The sequence below is a fragment of the Bos indicus x Bos taurus genome, chromosome 5 (genome assembly GCF_003369695.1).
Source record: "Bos indicus x Bos taurus breed Angus x Brahman F1 hybrid chromosome 5, Bos_hybrid_MaternalHap_v2.0, whole genome shotgun sequence".
In the NCBI taxonomy this organism is placed as follows: domain Eukaryota; kingdom Metazoa; phylum Chordata; class Mammalia; order Artiodactyla; family Bovidae; genus Bos; species Bos indicus x Bos taurus.
Genome location: NC_040080.1, coordinates 4,773,241 through 4,798,645, shown reverse-complemented (window position 1 = coordinate 4,798,645; position 25,405 = coordinate 4,773,241). Strand labels below are relative to the sequence as shown.

At 57.6% G+C, this 25,405-nt stretch overlaps 1 protein-coding gene across 2 annotated transcripts in view; it reads left to right on the top strand.

Moving 5' to 3' along the window:
* The first annotated feature begins 379 nt into the window (after window positions 1–379).
* Window positions 380–25,405, top strand: part of PRR5 (proline rich 5) — a 53,044-nt gene continuing 28,018 nt past the window's right edge. The window contains exon 1 of one of the 2 annotated variants that reach the window (XM_027540542.1): window positions 380–415. Coding sequence is in view for 1 of the 2 variants with exons in the window: in XM_027540541.1 (XP_027396342.1) it covers window positions 1,418–1,458 (41 nt within the window). In the remaining variant the exon portion in view is untranslated. Of the gene's footprint in view, window positions 416–1,365; window positions 1,459–25,405 lie in introns of those variants that run through there. The other variant, XM_027540541.1, reaches the window with a different exon arrangement.

Here is a 25,405-nt window from a genome sequence, read left to right as displayed (position 1 = left end):
GGGAGGGGGCTCTCAGTGGGCGTGGGAGAGCGCCGAGAAGAGACGGATTACTGGCCAGAGATCCGATGGGACCGCCGGGTGGCCGGGGACGCCCCCTTCCCCGGCGGGCGCCGCCCACAGCCTGCGCAGTGCACCCGGATGGGGGGATCCGGGGAGGGCACCCCCGGCTCGCGGCTCCCAGCTCCGGCGGGTCCCGGCCCCCCGGCCACCGCAGTGGGTGGGCGTGCCCGCGGCCCAGGCGGCCGCCTCCCGCCGGCCTCCGGCGGCCCCGGCGGCCCGGTGGCCGCGGCCGCGTCGGGCGCCCTGCGCGGGCCCGGGGGGCGGAGCGGGGCGGGGCCACCGCGGCCCCCTCCCCCGGCCCCGGGCTCCGGCTGTGCGCGGCGGCAGCGGCGGCGGAGGCGGCGCGGGGACCAAGGTGAGCGGCGGCGATGGGTCCGGGAGGCCCCCGCCGCGGGAGGGGGCCGGGGGAGGCGCGCGCGCCCCTCAGAGGGTTGGGGGGGGCCCGGGCGGCGCCGCCGGAGTGGCGTGTGCGCGCGCGCGCGCGCGCGTGTCGCGTCGGTTACGGGGACATGGGGTGGGGTGGGGGTCGGGCTGTCCCCTTGGTTGGGGGTCCAGCCTCTCCCACCCCGGTCTTCCGGGACCTCGGAGCTCATCTCTCGAAGTCTCTCTCTGGACGCGCCCCCCCGCCCCCACCTCGCCGCACTCCGCCGGCTTCTCGGTCTCTGAGTTTCTGTCTCTGTGGGTGGGTCTCTGCATGTCCGTCCAGCAGCTTGTCCAGCTGTCTCTTTCCTGATCTCCCTCCCCACTCCACCCCGTCACTGTCCCCTCCCCCTCGCAGCTCTCCCCTCTGTTTCCACTGCCCCCCCCTTAATAGAGCAAACAAAGATGGTCGAGGGAGGGAGACACCTCGTTTCTGAGCCCTGTCCGGGCTCAGCGCGGGGCCCCACCCCTCTGGCCTCTGGCCGGGGCCTGCCGCCACCTTCCTGCCGGGAGCTGGCCTGCAGAGGTGTGGGGGTGGGCTTGGGGTAGCAGGCACGTCTGAGGGCAGAGGGCCCCCCCCCGCCTCCAGCAGGAGCATGTAGAGCCTTGTGCCCTCCACCTGGGAGCCACCTCCCATCCCTTGAGAGGTGGCACTTGAGTGCCCAGTCAGAATCAGATCTGACCCTGGACCCTTTGCCCTCGGGCAAAATCAGATCATGCCCTGGACCCGGTTGGCATGAGCAGCGCCTGACCGCTAAGATTTTTTTTTTTTCCAATGGAGCCAAGGTAGGGGAGAACTTGCTGGGGCGGGGGAGGGTCCCTGGTCCCCGGGTCCTGGGGTGTGGTCCAGCCCTGCTAGGCCAGGCCATTTCCTGAGAGCGACCTCCATTTCCCCCTCCGTGGCTCGGGGCGGCAGTCAGAGCTGCAGGCAGCTGCCATGAGGACCCCGTGGGACGGCCATCGTGTCCAGGTGATTAGGTATGCTCATGGCAAGACCAGGGCTGCACCCCGGGATCCCAGAGGCCAGTCCCTGGACTGCATCTGGAGGGGGAGGGGAGCTCCCTGTGGCTGCTCAGACCTGCTGCAAGGCCCAACCCGACTCTTCCTGGAGCTCTGGGAGGAGAGGCTGGCAACTCTAGACTACCCTCTCTAAGGACAGTGCTTAATATAATGCTGAGTCCTGGGCTCCTGTCCGGACCTCTGATGGGGCACCAGGCATCTGCATTTTACAGCTTCACCCCCCTTCTGATGCACCTGCCGGTGTGAGCACCGCTGGGTGGTGGCACTGGGTGATCAGACAAGGTTACATGGCTCCCTCTGCCTGGCATGCGGTGGGGCGGACCCAAGAGGAGCCCATCCTCGGGGCATGGCCTTGCTGTGTCCCTGGGCAAGCCACTTGCCCTCTTTGAGCCCAGGTCCGATCGATCAGAGGAGGTTCGGGCCTCCTCAGCAGCTTTACTGCCAAATGGGCTGGAGTTCTGAGGCATTGTTTAAACAGAGGTGAGGCAGATGCTATAAACCCAAGCAGGCCTGGATCCGCATCCCAGGACCCCCGCTGGCCAGCTGTGTGGCCCTGGGCAAGTCACTCGGCTTCTCTGGGCCTCAGGTTCCTTGTCTGGAAACTGGGAACCACAGCATTACCAATTCCTAGGGGGTGGTCGGGATCCAAAGAGGCACCATGTCCTGGCACAGCAAAAGTACACCTCGGATGTGGGGGGTGGGGGGTTGGGCAGCCGTCGTGCAAGTGGCTGGGACTCCTTGTGTCTCATCTGTTCTCCCTGTCTGGTGATGGGAACAGTCACATGGACGTAATTTCTCATCAGCAGGGAAAGTGATCTGTGCAGAAACGTTTGTTAGCTAATGGGGTTTTGGTTTCTAATGGGCGGCTGAAAGGGCCTGAGGATGGCCACTCGGAAGTGCCCGGACGGCATCGGGCGGCACTTAATGGCATCCGGCTGGGTGCCTGTGCCAGCTCTCTCGCTCAAGGCAAGCACTGAGAGACAGCACGTTTATCTCCCAGGCGACCCCTGGCAGAGTCAGGAGAGCAGAACCCAGGACGGGCCGGGTGGGAGAGGAAGGAGAAAGCCCTGGGCCCCAGCCTGGTGCCCCCAGTGGTGGGCATCCGTGGACGTGAACAAAATCATCTTCAGGACATCTGTGAGGGGAGTAGAGCTCTCGAGATGCCCACAGAGAGACAGGAACAGTCATTCATTCGTTCCTTCATTCCCCAGAGCCTCCTCCAGGCCTGTTGGTGGCGATGGTCCCCAGGGAGGCAGAGAGACCCACCCGGAAAGGGGAGGCCACAGACACAAACTGGTTGGGGGTCTCTTGGGTCAGACGGGCTGTCAGTGGTCCTGCGGGTGAAAATCGGGGTCAAGACATCCTATGGCAGGACTCACCCCAAGGCCCAGGGTGGCCCTGAGGGATACGGATACAGAGGAGAACCAGGGTTGGAGTAGGGAGATGTGAATTAGGACTGTGGGCTGTGATAACGACCTGGGTTAGTGGAACAAGGAGGTGACTTCCTAGTGACAGTATAACTTTTTTTTTTTTTCTTTTAACCACATCCCTCTTTTATGTCTCAAAGTTGAACTTCAGTGGGGGGAGCACCTGGGGGGGCGGGGGCTTTGAAGTTGGTGTGAGCACAGTTCTAGTCACTCAGGAATCCTAATGTCTCAGGGGAGCAGCCTGGGTGGCACTGCCCATAAGACTTGGCTCTGACCCCAGGCCCAAGGTCCTGGGTGCCCTGGAGGAGAAGCCAGCAGGGGCCGGTGGAGGGCTGCAAAGGCTAAAGACCCGGAGGCCAGGTCCACCTGGCACGGTTTATAGCTGTGTGGCTGCGGGAAAGTTGCCTAACCTCTCTGAGCTTCAGTGCTCTCATTTGCGTAGTGTGGATTGGAACACTCAGCTCAGGTGAAGACCTGGGTTCTGGAGACAGGCTGCTTGGGTTCAAACCTCAGCCTCTCCTCTCACCAGCTGTGTGACGTCAGCAAGTCACCAGACGTCTCTGTGTGCCTCAGTTTCTTCATCTGTGAAGTGGAGCTGATGGCAGCGCCTGCCACACAGGGTGCTCGTGAGGACGACGTGGCTCCAGGGAAGGGCCCCAGAAGGACCGTGTGCCCTGTGCCAGCGTGGTCGACTGCACAGTGACGTGGTTCTGCAGTGACAATGGCTTGTAGTCAGGCTGGCCCGGCCTGGACCTCCTATCAGTATCAGTGTAAATGCTGGCGTTGGAGCCCACTTCTGGGGTCACGTGATGACGATGGGGGCTGAGACGTGTGCAGGGCCCCTCAGTACCTGGTGTGGGGAAGCCCTCGCGTGATGCCGGCCCCCATTTCTACCCTCTGGGGAGAGCAGAGGGGACCGAGGACAGGTTTGCTACTGCGTTACCACCAACCAAACCCAGAGGCCAGTGGGGAGGGGCTGGGCCCAAGTGCCTTCTGAAAAGGTTATCTAGCAAATCTGTGTGGTTTGTTGCAGCAACAGGTATTGCCCTCCGGGATTCTGACTCCAAAGCGTGGACTCACCTCCAAAGGAGGGGTTGGCCATTCCCTGAGCACTTAACCGTGTGCCAGGCCCTGTGCGGAGTCTTCCCAAGCACCATCCCAGCCACCATCCCAGCCACCATCCCAGCCAACCCAGAAGGCAATCATGGCCATGCTCAGTTAATAGAGGGGCAAAACTATGGCCCAGAGAGGCCAAGAGCTGCCCAGAGACCCTGGCAGCAAGAGACAGCGCTGGGGCTTGAGCTTGAGGGTCTCTGGCTTGAGGTGTGCTTGCCGCTTTCCACGATGCTACGTGCCTTAAGGTGAGGGAGTGTCACCAAGACGCCTCACCGTCAGGAGCTGCCGCCATGGGCTCGCCGACCCCAGCGGGGGGTCCTGCTATAGAAGGTTCTTGAAGTTTTGCTTTCTGTGCCGTCGGCTAGACCGGTTAAAGGCCTTCTTTGTGTTGCCAAACAGTCTCTCCAGCCAAATCAGTCTGCCTAGAGCCACTTAATACCCGTTTGAGTCTGCAGTGGCTTCTTTGTGCCTCAGTTTTCAAACCTGTGAAATGGGAATTTTTATATCTGCACTACTTAGCTTCCCCTGGTGGATAGGTAATGCCAGGAAATAATAATAGTCAATATAGCCCTTGACAGGTATCTGGGAAGTGTCTTCTGTATTTGCCCTCATTTAACCCTCAGGGGCTTCATGAGGTCATTGTATCAGATGAGAGGGCAAACCAGAGAGGTCAGGATCGTGTCCAGGGTCACACAGGTGGTAAGTCTTTAGGTCTGATTAAGATGGGCTGAAAACCAGCTACTGAGGCCACTTCTTGGTGGAGAGACATGAAGCCCCTTGCTTGATTTTTCCCCATGACGGGAAGCTCACTACCTCATGAGCTCCTGCTGATTGTCAGTCTAGGACCTGAATAGGTGGTGGTGATGGTCCCTGCTACAGGAGACTCCACACGGGAGAAGAACCTGAGCTTGACTTTGGCCATGCTGGGTCTGCTGGCAGGCCCAGCCGTGGAGAGGTGGAGAGGGTGTTTCCAGGTTCTTCTTTCCTCACGATGCTGTCCATCTTGTCCGTCCCACAGAACCAATATGAGGCTGAGTGAGGAGCAAACTCTCAGCACAGGGCGGGCACAAGGTGCCCAATAAATCCTTGCAGTGGACCAGCCCTATTTCTTAGGAAAATTTAAATTATAAAACCCACATAGCCGTGTTGTACAAAGTCTGGAAAATAGGCCCCAGTTTTACCCGTAAACTCTGTCCCCTGAGCATCATCATTTTGTATATTGTTTCCAGTCTGGTTTAAATAAACACGTCTTGATGTAAAACTATTTTCCCATAACGTCATCACACCACACGTAGCCCCGATCCTGTTCTTTTTCACTAACTGTAATCCTACGAGCGTTTCCCCTCCAATTCCTTCAAAAGTCCACTAGTTGAAAGAGTGGTGATTTACTGGCTGCATGATATCCTGTGGATATTCGTCATCTGACTTGGACCATCCCCCTTTTGGTGGCGTCTCCACGTGGACAGTGATGTGAAAAGCAGATTTTGACCCTGAGGTCACAGCCCCAGAAGTCCAGCAGGACAGCAGGTCAGTCCTGCCAAGCTGTGTGACCTTGGGCAGAGTCCTGCCCCTCTCTGAGTCTCAGGTTCCTGCTCTGCTATGAAATAGGGGTAAGAACCTCACCTCGCAGGGCCCCTGGGAGGAGTAAACGAAGGGCTGTGATGTCAGTTACCTGGCAGTGGCAGGGTCTTGAAATATGGTAGCTGTTATTCCTGTTGCTGTTATTATTATTATTATTATTTAGGTCCTATCTCCCCAGTTAAAATTGTGGAGCCCTGCAAGCAGGAGCCGGGCTCCGTACTTTCCTGCCTCCCACTCCTAGACATACTTCTTTGTATCTATTGATTTCATTCCTGACATTCAGGCCCCTTCAAAAAGAATGAGTCTCCCTCCGTGTGGGTGAAGAGCTGGGAGATGTTTCACTTACATAGTCTCACCTGGTCCCCCATGAGTGGAAATCATCAGCCCCATTTTAGAAATGGCTCAGAGAGGGTGATGGCCCTGCCCAAGGCCACACTGTGGGAAGAAGAGAGCCAGGAATACTTCCTGGAGGAGGCGGCAGTGGCAGTGGCCGGCAGCATGGGCCGTCTGACCCAGCCTGAGGGGTAGAGTGCTGGTGTTCTGGGGGTGCTGCAGAGGACCCTCGGAGCTCTCTAGGGCAGGGCGGAGCCCAGCACCCAGCACAGTGGGGAGCAGAGTGTGAGTAAGGCTCGGGCTGTGGGGGGTGCATCTGCTGAGTTGAGCTGACCTGACATGACACCAGGTGGGGAATGAGCTAGCCGTCTGGGCTCCTGACCCCGCCTGCACTCCTCACCCAGCCACGTCCTTCTGTCCGGGCAGGAACGGGTGCTCTGCGGGATCGGAGGCTGCAGGCACCTTCCTGGGGCCTGCTCTGTGAGCAGTGATAAAATATTTATCAGAGATGCCGGCGGCCAGGCTTCCCCGCACAGGGTACGCCTGGGGGCGGCTCACCCCGGGCCTGCTGCCTCGTGGAGTTCTGCTGAGTCACGGGGGAGCCCTGTGAGTCGCCTGCCCGCGCCCTCCTCAGCCCCTCTGCCCTTTGGCCACATGCAGGCCTCATAATACGTAAGCCATTCAGCTGCCCACAGGGCCCCGGGCATCCAGGAAGGTTAGGGCTGAGAGATTTAGAGCTCATTCGGCGGCCAGGGTCACGGGCAGAGGCGGCCAGCCGGACGGGGTCCCCCTGCACCCACCCCTACGGGACCCCAGCTCCTCAGTCCTCACCGCCCCTGGTGAGGTAGGTCCCTGGCACCCCTGTTTAGTGACAGAGACCCCGAGGCACAGAGCAGGGATGCAACGGGGCGGGTCTCAGGCAGAGGGTGGCCGAGCACAGATTCAGCCCTTGGCTGTTCGATCTCTCCCCCGAGGTGCCGGACTCCGATCCAGCCCCGCGCCAGGGCCTGGGTGCTCTGCCCACCCCTAGGTGACACCGCGCTGTGACTTCGGGTTTGTGCTTTTCATTTGCAGAATAACAGCACCAACAAAAACCAGTAGCAGATGGCTCCTGCTTGCTGTGGGCAGAAGGACAGGGCTTTCGGATTCTTTTGTTCGCTCGTTCATAAAATGCATTCTGGGTGTGGTGGCCAGGCCTGGGGACCAGTGGGGGACACTGAGGCTGTGGTGGGGGCCCCCCTTGGAGCCAGAGAGAGTTGGATTCTGGGCCTGGGCCCACGTACTGCTTGCTTGCGTGCTGTGTGACCTCTGGCGGGTTCTCCGCCTCTCTGAGCCTACGTCTCCCATGTGTGAAGGGGGTGGGGGGCACCCTGCTTTCTCAAGCGAGGATCGCACCTGTGTCCTTGTGGTCCATCACATCTTCACGTTGGCCTGACAGCATTCATTGGCCTTTGGGATGGGTCTGGTTTCCAGAGAGATCCCAGCAGGCCTTGCGGCTGGTTCTCCCAGGAAATAGCCCATAGCCAGCGCCCCGGGCCCTTGCAGATCCGAAGGTTGAAGGTGGAAGATTCTTCCAAGCCTAGTTCTGAAGAATACTGGCCCCTGGAGCCACACTCGCTGCCCGCAGCTGTGGGAGGGAGCCCCGTGGGTGGCTGGAGCCATCCCCTGGGTCGCTCCTCCAGGGTCACTGCCCAGAGGTCATCTCATATTCTTATTTGCTGTCCACCTTCCCCTCTAGACTGTCTCCTGTCTTTCTTCTGTCTGGAATTCTTTTCCTCCGTTCTTCACTGGGGGCTTTTCTTGGCTCTTTAAGCTCCTTCTGGAAGATGCCCTCCTCCTCCAGGAAGCCCTTCTGACTGCGCTGCGTCCACTCCAGGCAGAGTGGGTAGACACCCCTCCTCTGCCCCCGTGCCCTGGAATCTTTGCTCCTGTCTTTGATCCAGCACTGGACCTGTTCCCCAGGCTCCTTCCTGCCAGCCTGGGGCTCCAAGGGCAGAATTCTGCTTGATTCATCTCTGGGTCCCAGGGCTCAGCTTACGGCTGGCATACCCGAGGAGTGTCTGAAGAACAAGCGAGTGAGTGACAGACATCACAGCTGGATTGGGGTTATAGGAATGTGTCGTAAGAGGCAGTAGCAAATCTGTAAGATGTGCTCCACGTGTGAACTCGCTGTGTTTCTGTGGGGACCCCCGTTGTCCTGGTCTTCACAGATGATAGACAGCAGGTAATAAGGACTTCGGGACTGAGACTTGTGGGGCAGGGTGTGCAGAGCCCTGGGGGTCAAGAGGGCTGGGCCCCTCCTGTTGGAGCTGCATGACCCCAAGAGACTCAGTCCCTCCGTCAGGCCTCAGGTCCATTCTGCAAGCCCAGCTTTTATTCATGGAAGAGAAGCAGGCAGGCTTGCGTTTATAGGGTGCTCACGGTGGTATCCAACGCTTACAGCCCAGCAAAAAAAAAAGACTGGAAGGAAATGCACCGAGATGAGGGCAGTAACTTTCTCTGGTGGTTCGTTTCCTCTTCCAACTATTTCATGTATTTTGTAGTTTTCTCAAGTTCTTTCAGTGACTTTACATGTATGTTGAAAGCTTTGTGATGAACCCTGCAGGGCGACAGAGCCCCTGCTGCTGGAACACTCAGTCTGATGGAGAATTAGTCCTTTGTCATCAGACTGACCTGACGCAGTCTGATGGGGGAGGCTGCCGGGACTCAGACCCAGGGTGTGATGGAGCTGTCACAAAGGGAAGCCTAGAGGAAGCACCTGGCCATGCCTGGAGTGGACGCAGGGCAGTCAGAAAGGCTTCCTGGAGGAGGAGGCCATTTTCCAGCAGGAGCTTAAAGAGCCTTGTGAAGTTGGAACCTTGCCGGGGGTGGTGGTGCAGGGGAGTTGCTAGGGAGGCAGGTGCACTGGGGCTGGGAGGGCTGTTTGGCTGGAAACCTGGACAAGGGTGAGGTGAGGATGGTGAGAGACGCGGCGAGGGGCTGGACCAGACCCTGAGTGATGGGGACAGGGGAGGGCGTGTGCCCCTGTTAGAGTTACAGTTGGCTGCCTCCCCTGGGGGTCCACCCGCCGGCCACCCCCCTGCCCCACGAGGGGAGGCACGGTGCACTAAGGAGCCCCTGTGACCCTTACCTCTACAGGGACCCTAGGGGGCTGGCCCGGCTGTGGCCCCACTTTACAGAATGGGGAAACTGAGGCCAAATGCAGTAAGTGACCAAGCTTCAGATCTAGGTCTGTTTGTCCCCAGAGCCCAGCTTGGAACGGCTGGCCTCTCTCCTGCAGCCCTTGCTCGTCACTGGGCTTCCAGTTTGTCATTTGTAGGGTGGGGATTAGAACGTGACCTCTTGGACTAAGTGAGCGCCCTTCGTAGAGCTAATTGTTAAGTCCAGCCCTTGACATTCACTGGGTCCACAATTTCTGTTGTCTGTGGTTGGAGCATCGCCCAGGGTGGCAAGTTAGGGGGACAGACGTAAGCACGGGAGGCACCTTGGGGACAGGGCTCTCAGGAGAACCCACAGAAATGGGACATGAGTTTGATGTCCCAAGACTGACGGGAACGAGCTTCAAGCAGCCAAAAGGACGTCAGCTCGGACCACCCCAGGTGTGGACCCGAGGGAGTGTGGGCAGTGTGCCCCGGGGGCAGAAACAAGGCAGGCGGGTCAGAGAGGGAGCCGCCTGTGAATGCTCTGGGTCCAGCCAGCTGAGGCAGGAGGGAACACGGGGCCCACTGAGCCACAGTGGGGGCAGGGCCAGTGCAGGTAAGATGCTCTCTGCGCTGCCTAAAGGTACAGAGAAGAACCAGCCAATACGGAGGAAAGGCCTCCGTACTGATGGTCAAGGTCACCAGCCATCACCTTGGTCTGTCGGCTGCAGGCCTTGGTGCTGGGCGGGGTGGGTGTGGGGGGTGTCGCTGAGCTCAGATGAGTTTCCTCCCTGCGTGTTTGCTGACACAGGAAGCTCTGGCAGGTGCTGTAGGCACCCATAGGTGGGCAAGAGGGGAGAAGGGGAGAGAGAGAGGCCCGCCCAGGCCCCAGCCAGGGCCCACCTTTTTCCTCCGTTGCTTCCACCAGGAAAGGGTGAGGGTCCCCTGCTCCCTGGGGGTTTCAGTGGGGTGAACAAGGCAGGCAGAGGAGCCAGTGCAGGCTGCCTGCCCCCTCCAGGGGCCTGGCCGCGTGCCCAGTGTGGGCCTCGGTCCCCGCTGAAGAGGGAAGACAACTTCCCTCCCTCCCCCACAGCCTAGCTTCCTCCCGGAGCAGTTACGAGGCCAGGTAGACACTGAGGCCGCCAAAGGTCAAGTTCAGATCGCGCGCTTGGCTCGGGGGCTGGTATGTGTGTATTAGATTCTCAAGAAGTGCTTACTGGGCGGAAAGGAGGAACGTGCAGATGGCCTTTGACAAGTTGTGTGCCTCCGTGTCCTCAGTGAAGAGAGCTGCCAACCCCGCCTTAACCCGGGAGTGTTGTGCAGACAGGCCTGCTATGTGGAGAGTACTGAACTGCTAGCCAGATTGGAACTGCAGGAACCAGCTAAGGAAGGAGGCAGGAGTCTGTCCTTAATTAGTGAGGGATCTCGCTCTCTGAGCCTCTGGGGAATGTACCACTGCAGCAGGTGGCCTGGACAGTACTGCCTTTCAAACACACTTGTGTGTGGTGGGGTGGGGCTTATGGAGAAGACGTTGGTGGGGGAGGTCACTCTGAGCAGGGTTTTGCAGGATGCATAGGAGTTGGCCAACCAGACCAGGCTTTGGGAAAGTTATCCCAGACAGTGAAGGGCAAGCATGTGGACATGAACTGGACCTGGCCTTTGAGGACTGCACCTTCCTCTAGGACGTTGACGTCTGCTTTCATTTGTTCGGGAGGCTGCAGGGTCTCCTGGCTCCCTTCCCCTGCCTTCAGACAACCCCTGAGCTGACAGCCTCCCTGGGAGGGGCTGGGAACTTGTGACTGGCTGCTTCCCTGTTGTCTCATCCCTGCGGCGGAGCCCAGGAGAGCCCCCTCCTGTCCCCTGCCCCCAAGTCTGGGGAAATCCCGAGGGCCCAGCCAGTGCAGGAGGCGCCAGGCAGCGTGCAGTGGAGGCAGCAGTCTCCCTCCCAGGCGGACTTCTCACCTCAGTCCCCACCCCCTCTGCCACCCACACAAGGAACCACAGAGAAAGAGCCCGGGCATCTGTGACTCAAAACCAGAAACTGCCAAGACCTGAGTGAGGAGCCGCTCGGGGGTCAGGCCAGGGGCTGGGCAGGGCCGCCCTCCCACACCCAGCACCCCACAGGAGGCTGCCAAGAGGCGTAGACGCCAGGGCACCGAGTCCCTGTGCCCGCTCCGGCCCGGCCCCCTCGGGCTGTGCCCCCCTGCCTAGGCCGGTCACTTGGGCGACCTGCGGACTCATGGGGAGGCCCTTCCCTGACCCTAGTGTGGCTGGCAAGTCATCTAGCCGAGGCCTGGGACCCCTGACGCCGCGGTTTCAATACGCTCACACTGAGACAGCCAAGTCACAAGATTGATTACTTACAGATCCCAGAAATGGGGGGCGTCGGGGGCCAGCCCCCGTCCCTGGTCACAGGCAAGCAGGACAGAGGATGGTGGAGGGCACCCCTGTGGCTCAGGGTGGAGGGGACACTGACTTTTCTCAGGCTCAACTCTAAGTGCCCCCCGCCCGGGGAAAGCAGAGTAGGAACTCGGGGCAGGAATCCCGAGCTCAGGTCCTTACTGGATGGTCCAGATTTTGGGCATGAGAAGGGTAGTCACTCTATAGAATACCTGGGCAACTCAAGACTCACCCCGGGGTCCTTCCTGAAACCTTCCCCTCCCAACCCCCTCTCGCACCCCAAGGCGACACTGTGGTGCCCACGGTCCTCGCAGCCCCTGGAGCTTTGGCTCCCGCCTCTCCAGGCTTCATCTCCATCCTCTGTTCTGTATGTTGCATTCCTGCCCCTGTGATGCCCCTCCGCCTCGGCCTGGAGAGAGACCTTGCCCATCTGAGCACCAGCCATAGCCCACACACAACACCCCCACCCAGAAGGCCGCCTCCTGCCTTTGCCCTGTCCATGGGGCCGTGCGCTGTCCCCTCCAGAGCCCAGAGCCCCTCTGAGCACAGGGCCCTTCCCCTGCCAATGGCTCAGCTGGCGTTCTCATGGACGCCGTGGTCAGCCCAATTCCTGCCACCCAGTCTGCACCCCAGCCTGGCCCTGCTGCGTGAGGTCATGCCTCCAGGCCTGTTTAAAATGTCACTGCCTCTGGTAGTTCGTCAGAGCTCCCCAAGGCCGTCAGGGTCCTCAGGGGTCCCAGAACCTTCCACCCGTTGCCTCCTCTGTTACTGGCCTCCTGTGACTCTCCAGGGAAGGGGGAACATGGCAGCCTCTGGGGACAGGCTCTGGCCTGCGTTGGTGCTCACGATTACTAATGACTTGACAGAGGGGTGGGGGTCCCTCCAGAGTGGCAGTGTGAGGCGTGTGGCCTCCAGGTCACAGCTGGGCTCAGTCTCAGCACTTCCGCTTGCCTGCCATGCAGCTGGGCAGGTCTGTCCCCCTGGGGCCACAATTTCCTCCTTGGAAAAATGAGGGTGGGAATTCTGACCTGGGTGGGCTGCCCCAGGAGGGAGGGGGTAGGACCCAGTAGGACCTCAGTATTCAAGCCTTTTCACCACGCGTCAGGATGTCCCTGCTCTGTGAGTGACCCTGCATGCCCCACCCCCTTCTCGAGGCCTCGGTCTTTCTGTCTATAAAATGGACAGATGGGCTACATAAACTCTGGGGACCTTTGGGCCTGACTTCCTGGGAGACAGGGTGCGTGCAGAAGGCCTGGGAGGCAGCGTTGGAGCCAGGCCACCCAGCATCCTTTGTCGGAAAGCCCCTTCTCTTACTTCCTCGCGTGTTTACAGTATTGACCGGCTTTTCTTGCAGGCAAGGAGGGCCAGGTGGGTTTTGTTAAATGGCCTTTCTGAGCTGCTTGTGTTGGTCGCCAAACTTAAACCAAGTTCATCGACCGGGAACGTATAGGAACTGCAGACGCGGGAGGGGAGTGTAAAGGAGGGCGGAAGACTCAGGGACCCCAGGGCCCTGGGACAAGTGTCCCTTCCCTCCAGACACCTCTGGGAGTGGAATTCTCCGAGCCCCTTGCTCCCCTCCACCCCGTCCACCCCAACCCCCAGTCCCTCCCCAGGAAGCGGAGTCTGATGGCGGCTGCCACCCTGCTGTGCGGGTCACAGGGAAGATGCCCTGTCTGATGCCCCACTGCCCTGATCTCACCCCTCCTGTATCACAGGGACCACCAGCACCCCTGCAGCTTCATCAGCCCTGTCCGTGAAGCAGGAGCAGCAGAGCCTGCATGAGAGGGTATTGGGCCAGCAGGACTGTACATTTGCATCCCTCAGGGCTGTGCCTGGCTGTTAGAAAGTGCTCATAATGCCTGTGGTTGTGTTATGGCTATCATCATTATCAAGATGTTCCTGGATTAAAAAACAAAAAACGTACCAAGAGGTCACATGAGAGGTGTGGACTGATTTTTTTTTTTTTTTTTGGCCACGCCCAGTGGCCTGCAGGATCTTAGTTTCCTGACCAGGGATTGAATCTAGGCCTCCTTCAGTGGAAGCACTGAGTCCTAACCACTGGACCACCAAGCAAGTCCCTATATGAGCAGGGACTGTGAGCTTTTTACTGTGAGCTTCCTGGCAACCAAAGCACAGAGGGAAAAAGGATCACTCACTAGTTTTATAATGCCCTTAAGATGAAAACAGAGCCTTTCCTGGCAATGAAACTGAAGCGACAATCCTCCTAGAAACCCTTGTAAAGGGCTCCCTGTTTGATGTTGTGAGCAGCATCTCAGTGCTCCTGTTGTCCGGCTGTATCCAAGGACTGAGTGTCTGGAGCTGGACGCTCAGGCTCTCCTAACTGCAGGGGAGACGGAGAGGGACCCCCCCAGCTGGTCTGCAAGGACTCTGTGAGGTTCATGACCTTGAGATGACGGAAGTTTCATGTGTTATCTTCAAAATCCATGAGAATTTCACCTCAAGTCTGTCACTGAGCCACGTGGTAGTGTTGGTCAGTTGCCAAGTCGTGTCTGAGTCTTTGCCGCTCCATGGACTGCAGCACACCAGGCTTCCCTCTCCTTTTTTCAGGATGTCCCTGGTGGCCCAGTGGTTAAGACTCTTGCACTTCCACTGCAGGGGGTGCGGGTTCAATCCCTGGTCAGGGAACTAAGTTCCCACATGCCACACAGCCTGGCCAAAAAAAACCAAAAACCAATTGTTTTCCTGCCTCCATTCCAAATCTTTGGGTAACAGAGATGCTCCATATGATGGGCCATGCTCACTCCTTGGCTTTGCCTTAAGAGGGGATCTCAGCCCTTTCAGAGAAGCCTGTGAACACCACCTCTCTCTCCCCACACCCTTCCAGTAAAAGGCACACTCACATTCAGGAGGGATGCAGTTTCAGGGCTTCACAGATCCTGGAAAGCTCCAGGACCCTGTCTTGACAAGCTCTGATCTGGGGTGATGGAGGAGAATGTGTCTTCTGGACCAAGCTCATGAATATTATTTCTCGCAACTGGGCTTTTGTTAGGCATGGAGCAGCAGAAAGCTCAAATTTACTGTGAAGTTGTCTCTTCCATACAGACTCAGATGTTTTCAGCGTGACCCAGACAGAAGTGGGCCTTGGTATCTAATACCCTCCTAGACACGCCAGGCCCTTGAGTTGGTGGGCACTCTTACAGTGACTGCAGAACGCAGGGCAGGACAGGGAAGTCAGCGCTGAGGTGGTGTAGGTGTCTCCGTTCCATTTTACACCTGGGGAGGCGCCCACTAAGTGGGTTGCTGCTGCTGTTGTTGTTCAGTAGCTGAGTTGTGTCTGACTCTTTGCCTGCTTCTTTGTCCTCCACTATCTCCTGGAGTTTGCTCAAATTCACGTCCATTGAGTTGATGATGCCGCCTAACCATCTCATCCTCTGCCGCCCCCTTCTCCTTTGGCCTTCAGTCTTGCCCAGCATCAGGGTCTTTTCCAGTGAGTCAGGTCTTTGCATCAGGTGGCAAAGTTTTGGAGCTTCAGCAACAGCCCCGAATTTTATGACATTGTGTCTTATTCCTGCTTTCTTTTGTCTTTGATTATGTTAAATTCGTGTTACAGTCTTTCCAATAGTTTCTTGGCTGAAGCTCTAGGAATTTCACCCCGACATTGTGTGTTGGCTTTCCTTGCCTCGTGGTGGCCTGTTTCCCTGTGTGTTGTATAATTTGGGTCATGAGGTTACTTCCATCCAGGCTTTATCCGTGGAAACCCCGGAGCCCTGGCTTGTGCACCTGCCCCTCCAGAGCAGCTTTGTGGTCACTCTGCTAGAAGCCTGGGGCTAGCACAGCCTGGGGCCACTTCTATGCTGATCAGTTTAGGCTCTCGCCACCCGCCTAACCCACCCCAGTCTGAAGGCAGACCCTTGACTACAGATTTTCAGGAGATGTTTAGGCATTTTCCCTGCCTCAAGTTCAGGTGGTCAGAGACAAGTTTTCTTGTCCTCTCCGTCACCAGGCAGATCTTTGTCCCAGCTGCCTGTTTATTAGGGGTGCCGCCCCCGAGACCTCTGGCTTTCTGTGAAGGACTCAGTTGCGCCTTCCGTCGTCCTCCTTGCTGGCGTTGCATCTCCCAGCTGCTGGTTTTCACCTCTCTGTCTCAGCGTGTGAAAGTGTTAATCACTCAGTCATGTCTGACTCTGCGACCCCGTGGACTGGAGCCCGCCTCCAGAGACTCCTCTGTCCACGTGGAGTCTCCAGGCAAGAACACTAGTGGGTGGCCATGCCCTTCTCCAGGGGATCTTCCCGACCCAGGTATCCAAGCCGGGTCTCCTGCATTGCAGGCCGATTCTTTACCATCTGAGCCACCAGGGAAGCCCCCCTCTCCCTACCCCCACAAGGCTGCCACACCTTCATTTAACATCTGGGTTTTTAGTTGACAGTCTTTTCCTGTGATTTAACTGTTTTGCTAATTAGAGCACAACTCTCAGAGTATAGTAGTGAAGAATGCAGACTCTGGAGCTGGACTGCCTGGGCTTGAATCCCAGCTCCACCAGCATGAGATCTACTGTTTCTTCAGCGGTGAAATGGGGACAGCAGAGAGCTGGAGTTGCTGCAAGCGCTAGAGGGTGTTGACAGAAAACAGTAGAACACCTGTTGTTTTGCAAGCAAAAATAGGTGTATTCGGGAATAGCAAAGAATTGCAATTCAGTTTGTGCAACCTATGGCAAACCACAGGCAAGTCCAGGGTACCATTCTTTTATAAGAGAGAAGGGGAGTTTGGAGAGGCTGTTATAAACAAAAGAGTCCATTGGAGGAAACGGGGAGTTCCAAGTGTAGTGGCTTTTCGTTGGCTGAATTGTCCCAGTCTCTCATTGGCTGGGCTGTTGCCAGGCAAGGAGAAATTCTTCCTTCCTCCAGCTGGGTAGTAGAGTAGTAACCTTCCTGTTGGAAATGCGAAGGTCTGTCTCTTACTGTTGGGTCTGCGACTGACCGGGAGTACTAGGATGTGAGGGCTCCCCCTTCTGGCCTCCTGGCTCCATGTTAAATGAGGTTTCTGTTAAGATTCTTGAGATCACTCCATATCGAATTATTGTATATTGCAAGCACTATGCTGGCCTTCAGTAAAATTAATATTGCTGTTGTTCAGTCGCTAAGTTGTGTCTGACTCTTTGCGATCCCACGGACTGAAGCACGCCAGGCTTCCCTGTCCTTCGGTATCTCCCACTGATTGCTCAAACTCATGTCCATTGAGTCAGTGATGCTATCTAACTATTATTTTAATTATATAATAATTATTAGATTAATTATGTAAATTAATATCAGATATGGTATAAAGATACTGATAAGGAATCTCTTATTGATAATACTAATATTATTATCATTCTGGCCTGTGGTTGATTATCCTCACTTTTTTACAAGCTCAGCTCTGCATTTAGACGTGTATAATTTTTTATGCAGCATTTCTAGGGGATACGTAGGGAGGAGTTTTCAGGTTGTGCAGTTCCCTAAATTGACTTTTAAGTGGTGAATGCAAAATAGTAACCATATTCTCCATATATCACTACTTCTTCCCAGGTACTTTCAGAGCCTATATATACCTGTGTCTAGTTCTCCTACTGAGTTACAGGCCATCTTTGGAGTCTGATGGAATCTGGCTCAGCCACATACCTGCCAGCTCTGACTCATCTTGCGTCTGTGCAAATCCCCCAGCCCTTATCTGGCCAACACGCTCAGGGCCAGATGTAACGGCGGAATTCCAGTTATTTTTGAATGATGACGCAGGCTGTCACTGCCCTGTGGAAGGCATCAGGGCAGCATCCTGGGGAATGTTTTTGCACAAGATCTCCACCACGTCAGATAGACAGAGACTCTAAATAGCCTTACTTCTGGTCAGATCAGGTTTTGTGGCTAAATGAGCCCTGACAAACATCTGAGTTTTCAAAGTTCTTTGCATTTCTGAATCTCAGATCGAGTCTTGCAGCGGTGAGGGAAGTGACTGGACCTGACTCCCGCTCCAGCAAGTCTTCGCAGGTAGCTCAGTGGTCAAGAATCTACCTGCCAAGCAGGAGTCATGGGCTCGATCCCTGAGTCGGGAAGATCCCCTGGAGGAGGAAATGGCAACCCACTCCAGTGTTCTTGCCTGGGAAATCCCATGGACAGAGGAGCCTAGTGGGCTGCAGTCCATGGGGTCGCAGAGACTTGGGTACGACTGAGCGACTGAGCGCAGTGTATCGTGAACAAGGACAAGTGGGGGTTTGTAGCCAAGGAGCAGGGTGAGGGTCAGTGGATGGGAAAGCTGGAAGAGGAGACATCGGGGGAAGGGGGACTGTTGTTGACCCACTCCACTGAATTCTAGCTGAAGGCCAGCCAAGTGGTGAGACACAGGGAGCTCAGATAGCAGGGGTGGGGGTTTTTCACTAAACTGACTCAGAATTCTTGCTCAAAGTGGATTCTGCAAGGACAGCGAGTGGAGCCCAAGGTCAGCCCTCGTCCAGCAGAGAGCTCCAAGGAGACTGATTAAAGCTAGGTCTAGAGGGAAGTCTTCGTCGGTGTCCGCTGGGCATTTGCTCCTCTGCCTGGAGGAGCCTCAGTCTCGGGGGGCGTCTGATGGAGGAGGCAGGCCCAGTCCCGAGATCCTCACAAGGAGAGGCGGGGGGCAGCCTGGGGATTGTTGGCTGAGCTGGGTTGAGGGGAGAAAGATCCTGGGGGCCTGGGATCCAGGGGACACTGGAGGAATGGGCATGGAGAGCAAGAGGCCAGCTGGTGATGACTGCTAATGTTGATGACCACCTACTGTGCACCAGGCCCACCCTGAGCCTCTGACATCATTGAATGCATTTACAGTCTTGGGATCCCTGTGGGGGAAGGTGTTCTTCTGATTCGTCTTACAGATGAGGAAACCAAGGCACAGTTAAAGAGAGGAGAGGTGATCAGCTCAAGACAGTCAGCTGTTAACCGGTAAAGCCACCATCCAGCCCAGGCCGGCTGGCTCCAGAGTCCACACTCCAAATCACGGCCCTCTCCTGCCTTTTACTATTAATATAATCACTGTACAAGAGATGAGTTGGAGGGAAGGGACAGGGGCACCCAGGCCTAGGGCAGAGGCTGGGTAGAGGCCCGGAGGTGGGAAGCGGGCAGAAAGACTGGGAACAGTGGTTGCTTTGTCTCCTAGCGGGTTGGGGGGGGGGGTGCTGCAGGAGGGGGCCTGGAGGGGCTTCGTAGGAGTTGCAGTGGAGACCGAGGAGCAGCGGCCGTGGTCTGTAGGAGTCTTGGCCACCTCGCTGGAAATTTGGAGCTCATCCCGCAGGCTGGGGCCTCCGCGGAAGCCTCGGAGCCGATGGGTAGGTTATGTCTGGGTGGCAGAGTGGCTCGATCGGCCAGCGGTGGGGTGGAGTCCTGTAGACTGAGAGGCCAGGAGGCCAGGTCAGGGGAAGGGGAGGTGGTGAAGTCTGGAGTCCTCAGGCCTTCAGGGCCCAGAGGTGGGCAGGTTCCAGGAGCAGGGGCCGGACCTGTGCTTGCTGATCCAGCAGGGGGGGAGCTGGACAGTAGGGGCCGGGGGTCAGTGGGGGAGGGGCGCTACCTGCCCAGGCTTTGCGTGAGGAGGGTCCCAGCCTCTCCCAGGAACAGGCCAGTGTTCAGTCCACAGCCCATTATGAAGGAAGCCAGGACTGGAATGGGGACTCCAGCGTCCATCCTGGCCTATGATTGGCCAGGTGACATCAGGACCTGGGGCCTCCATGTCCACTGTGGTGGGGGAATCAGACCACTCTGCTGGCAGAGAATCAGGTCCCCAGCTGGGGACCGTGGGCCAGCCCAGCCAGGGCCAGCCCTCAGTAAGGGGTCCCTGTTGCTGGAAGGGTGGGGGGCTCCCCTTCACACCTCCCAGCGAATCTCAGCAGCAGCTTCTCCTGCGTTAAATGTATCACCTGGTGGACAGAGCCACGTCCCTGCAGAAGCAGGAGGATGGTGGGTGGGGTGGATTCCCCCTCCCCTGGGAGCAAGGCCTTAAGAGTCGGCAGAGTCCAGCTGACCCACCGCCATTGCCTCCTCATTGGGCTCTGTGGGCTTTATTTACAAAGTCAAGGACACAGGCTCTCCCCCCGCCACTGACCTTCACCACCCTGGAACTATTCATTCCTGGAAGAAGTAAGTGAAGAGACCCTTTTGGAGCCCCCACCCCCCCCCACCCTGGTCCACGATCCCAGGCTCCTCTCCTGGGCTTCCCATCATTAGTCTGAGCTCCGGTTGCCTGCGCAGTCCTTACTCTTTCCAAGGATTCTTCTAAGAAAAGGCTGCTGGCCAGGAAAGTGCCTGGGGAGGAGAGAAAACTGGACATCAAGCCCAATCCACCCAGCTCTGCCCGGCGTGGCCCTGGTCCACCTGGCTACACAGTGGGGATGTGGCTCGGAGCTGCATTTATCCAGGTTGAGAAAGGCAGAGCGGCCCCCTGCTTTGTTGGCGTTCAGAAGCCACGATGCCTTGGCCAGAAGTTACCTGTCACCTCCTGTCTCCTAGAGTCTGTGTGCTCCTGTTAGACAAGCCGGGAGTAGGGGACGAACGCGTCTCCGCTTTGCTGGGTGTTGGGGCCCGACCTTGCCACATTTGGCTGTGAGGTTTCCCGGATGCAGAGGTCAAAGCCGGGGTCTGGGTGGGCCAGGGTGCAGGCTCTGTCTGGAGAAGGCGATGCCCTGGTGTCTCAGGGCTGCCTTCACCAATTGCCACAGACTGAAACTGACTTCCTTATAGTTATGGAGGCTCATTCAATCCTCCCGCTCACCCTGGGAGGGACATTCCACTGGGGAGCCCGAGACTTGGGGGCATAGGGGCTTGCAGGGGAGGCGGCTGAGTGGGCAGCAGACCCAGTTTGGAGGACTGGGAAGCCTGGAATCTCTCCTGCTTTGCTCTCCTAACTGTACCACCAGGGACCTATCTATAGACCAGAATCAGGGTTCCACAAAAAACCCAAAACTCCGATACTTTGGCCACCTGATGCGAAGAGCCCACTCATTGGAAAAGGCCCTGATGCTGGGAAAGATGGAGGGCAAAAGGAGAAGGGGGCGGCAGAGGATGAGATGGTTGGATGGCATCGCCGACTCAACAGACAAGAGTTTGAGCAAACTCCCAGAGATACTGAAGGCCAGGGAAGCCTGGCGCACTGCAGTCCTTGGGGTCGCAAAGAGTTCGACATGACTGAGTGACTGAATAACAACAAGAGCTGCACAACACTGTCCTGGGAGAGACCTGGAGAACCAGTTGTTGAAGATGGGAACCTGAGGCTTGACAGAGCCTCTAGTGGGTGCCGTTTGGGGATCTAAGAACAGGGACGTCTCCTGGTCAGAACGCCCGCCCCCACCCAACTCCAGGCCTGGGATCCAGATCCAGAAGGAGGAGGGGAGGGTTCTGAGAGCAGAGGGAAGAGGCCACTAGTCTGGGGAAGGGGGCTCCAGGTGGGTCCTGGTGGCAGCGGGGTGGGGCGGGAGCTCTGCTGGCAGAGAGAAGGCTCGAGGGGACCGTGAACATGTCAGGAGATGGCAGATGGCAGAGCTCGGAGGGGATGGTGAGCTCCCCCGACGGCAGAGACCCTGGCTTTTTTGTCCCCTGCTGTGTTCCCAGCGCCTAGTGCCAGGCATGCAGTAGGTGCTCAATAAATGTCTCCAGCGCTTTTAAAGCACTGGGGAGGTGGGCTTTGTCCCCCTAGCAGCACAGCATCCCTGCCCCCACGCTTCTTAGCTGACAGCTTAAGCAGGCAGCTCACCCCCACTCACCTTCTCTGTCTCCATCTCTGAAACGGGGTAATAATAGTCGGTACTGACTCTGAAACCACCAGAAGGGACACTTTTCCCTGGAGCATCTTGGACTGCAAGGAGATCAAATCACTCCATCCTAAAGGAAACCAACCCTTAATATTCATCGGAAGGACTGAAGCTGAAGCTCCAATACTTCGGCCACCTGATGTGAAGAGCCGACTCATTGGAAAAGACTCTGATGCTGGGAAAGATTGAAGGCGGGAGGAGAAGAGGGCGACAGAGGATGAGATGGTTGGATGGCATCACCGACTCAGTGGACATGAGTTTGAGGAAATTCTGGGAGATGCTGAATTACAGGAAAGCCTGGAGTGCTGCAGTCCGTGGGTTCGCAAAGAATCGGACACAACTGAGCAATTGAACAGCGACAACAGTGAAGCCAGAGAGAAAAGCTCCCAAGTCTGAAGACTGAAGGCAAAAGGAGAAGCAGGCGGCACAGGCTGAGATGTTGGATCGCATCACCGATTCAATGAACACGAATTTGAGCAAACTCCAGGAGATAGTGAAGGGGAGTCTGGCATGCTGCAGTCCATGGAGTCGCAAAGAGTGGGACATGACTTAGTGACCCAACAACAACCTTGAGGGCAGGACCCACCCACCTCTGGTCGTGGTGCCCCCACCCCAGGCTGGGCACAGGGGCACCTCTGAAAGTCCCCCCACTCATGAACTATATAGTACATGCTGCTTCTGATGGCCTGGTGCCCATCCAGCCTGAGGACTGGTTGTCCAGCCTTGGGACAGTCGCTGAGAACCATCACATTGCAAAGCCTTCGGAGATGACCAGTCTAATCGCCAAGTGATGCTGGCGTCACCGTGGGTGATGGGGGCTCAGCCCTGACTCCAGTCTCTTTCTGCAACTGTCACAGCCAGCAGTAAGCCACCCTTTGGCGTGCATCGCACGACCGTGTGAATGGTCTCGTCCCACCTCCCCTCAGCATGGGGGTCTTGCCCATCTCAGAGAAAGGAGACACGCGCCAGGCATTCCCCTCAGGGTTCTCTATGCCTGGGTGAGGCCCCTCCCAGCTGTCCAGGCCCCCAGGGTGCAGAGTGCTGGCCGGTGGGATTCCCCAGCAAACTGGAGGGACAGTCCCAGCCTGCTGTGGGGAGCACCAGCCTTTGCCACCAGGGGGCGGAAGTGCCCCTCCAAGCGGGCAGGGTGCAGCTGGCTGAGGTCAGCGCCAGCAAGAGGTCCACAGAGCTGGCGGCTGCCTCTTGCCTGCTCCTATCCTACCCCTGGTGGCCTAGAAGGCTGGAGGCCTGGGTTCCAGGGCCGCACAGACTTCCTGCCATCCATCCTGCTCCCAGGCGTCAGGCTGTCCATCTGTGTGGTGGGCACAGGACTGAGCCATGCCCAGGGGTTTGCAGAGTCCCTGAGATACTTCCGAGCAACCCCAGGCCTCACCCCCGAAGATCCTGGCTGGAGTTCCCAGCCCTGGAGGCCTTTCTGACGCCAAGACCCAGTGCTTTGAGCCCATCCTAAAGGTCATTGCCAGTCCTCGCACCTTGACCGTGAAGACAAAACCTCCGGACCAGCCCCTCAGCACAGTCATACCTCAAGGATCAAAGACACCTGGATCACCAGCTCCTGCCACAGCTACAGGGAGCACGTGGCCCCTGAGGGCTTTGTTGTTGTTCAGTCGCTCAGTCGTGTCTGACTCTTTGCTGCTCTGTGGACTGCAGCACGCCAGGCTTCCCTGTCCTTCACCGTCTCGTGGAGCTAGCTCAGACTCATGTCCATTGAGTCGGTGATGCCATCCAACCATCTCATCCTCTGTTGTCCCCTTCTCCTCCTGCCCCCAATCCCTCCTAGCCTTAGGTTCTTTTTCAATGAGTCAGCTCTTCACATCAGGTGGCCAAGGTATTGTAGCTTCAGTATCAGTCCTAATGAATAGTTAGGATTGATTTCCTTTAGGACTCACTGGTTTGATCTCCTTGCAGAAGGGTTTTATGGGGTCTCATTCCCATGTCCCTCAACCCCATCCATCTTACCGATGGGCAGACCAAGACCCTAGAGGTCACCTGACTTGATGGCAGGTCCAGTGGACCCCCGTTCTGCCCAGGGCTCCCTCCCGCAACAGAAAGAAAAGCCCTGTGGGTCCCCCTTATTGACCAGGGTCCTGTACCAGGTACTGACCTCCCACTGGTTGGGGAGGGGCTGGGATGAAGTTTGACTCCTTAAGGAGGAGAGGATGTGGTTGATGCCATCAGGCCTGGCACAGCTCTTGCAGCAAGGTTACTCTGGGAGCCTCGGGGGTGCATGAATGGGTACCCCTGTCTCCCATTCCCTTGAATGGAGGGCATTCCCTTCCCTGAGTCCCAGGCACACACGGGCCCAACCCAGCCCCACCCCGCCATACGGTTGCTCAGTCCCCAACCTCTTACCTGGCGCAGAAGCCTCCATAAGTCAGTGGAGGGCCCGGTGGGCACCGGGAGACCCTGTGCCTGCCTGTGGGGGCAGCATCCCAGTCACGGCGGTCACATGGGGCCGCAGGCCCAGGAGGCCAGGTCATCTGACATTTCCCGGGAAGCCAGAAATCAGGGTTTCTGTGTCAGTGTCTCCATTGTGAAACCCTGGCTGTGGGCAGTTTTGGTTTTTTGTTTTTCTCCCCCACACCGCGAGCTGTGCGGAACACGTTTAGGGGCCGGACTTGGTTTTCGGCCTCCCCATTGCCCCCTGCTTTGGGGGCTGGGATGGTTTGCCTCCCGGCCTCTGCCTCAGATTCCGGCCCTGGGGCCTGCCTGCTCCCCTGTCTGTCCAGCCCCCACCCACCCCGGGCCCCTCCCTGCCCATCACCAGCCCAAACACAGAAGACCCCTGGGTCTCCTCTACACCCCCAGCACTGCCAGCCCCTCCCTGCCCATCACCAGCCCAAACACAGAAGACCCCTGGGTCTCCTCTACACCCCCAGCACTGCCAGCCCCACCTCTGGCATTTCTGGCTGGCCACTTCTCCCAGCCCCTCCTCTTCTAGCCCCACTCCTGCCCCGCTCCTTGGACTGCCCTTACCACCCACATCCAGAACAGTCCAGCCTCCCTCTGCACTGAGCTGGCCCCTCGTGCCAGCCAGGCCCTGCCTGTGGCTGAGTTCTTCCCACCTGAGTGCGCCAAGCACACGAAGCAGTGCCCTCGCCCAAGAGCCTCCCTCCAGCGAGGGAACCCGCCCTTCATCCTGTCCACGGGGATGTGGACGGATCCTGGCGGTTCTCTGCTGCATTTACACCAGGGGCAGTGACGGTGGTTCTGCCTCTGTCCAGTGTGGCAACTTTTATATATATAATTTTATTCATTTATTTGACTGCTGAGTCTTCACTGCTGCACAGGCTCTTCTCCAGTTGCTGCCAGCAGGGGCTCCTCTCTCGTGGCACGCACAGGCTTCTCGCTGTGGTGGCTTCTCTTGTTGCAGAGCCGCGCTGTGGAGTGTGCGGGCTTCAGTAGATGCGGCCCGTGGGCTCAGAAGTCGCGGTTCCGCGGCTCTAGAGCACAGGCTTACTAGTTGTGACACAGGGGCTTAGTTGCTCCGAGGCGTGTGGAATCTTCCCAAACCAGGGATCTATGTTGGCAGACACATTCCTTACCACTGAGCCACCAGGAAAGCCTCAGTGTGGCAATATTTACAATGCATTGAATCCCTTCCCACCTGTGAGACAGATGTTTATCCATCCATTTAACCAAATATTTACCGCATACCTATTGTGTACTGAGCTCAGGAATGTAGTGGTGAACTACATCACAGTCCTGGACCCCCTGGATGCCTGGCTTGAGGCATCGCAAGGAAAAGTCATCAGATGCCCAGAGGGTAACCCCTGAGCCTAACCCAAGGTGAAGGCAGTCAGAAGCGGGAACGAGGAGAGGCGGGACGGTCCCCCAAGAATTTCAGGCTCTGGCCTTGATCCCCAGGGTGGTGGGAACCAGCAGGGCCTCCAAGCGCAGGAGGGCACATGGTATGCCAAGGGTCACCCTGGTCGCCACCTGGAGGACAGGCTTTCCCGTGACCTGGGTGGCCCCAGGCAGACCAGTCAGGAGGTGTCTGTTGTCCTGGGCTGGGGAGGTGACGGTGGAGGTGGAAGGAGCAGACAGGGTCCACAGTTGTTTCTACAAGGGTGTGGAAACCACCGTCCTTCCTGGCCTGTCGTTCACGCTGCGTCATGCAGGTCTC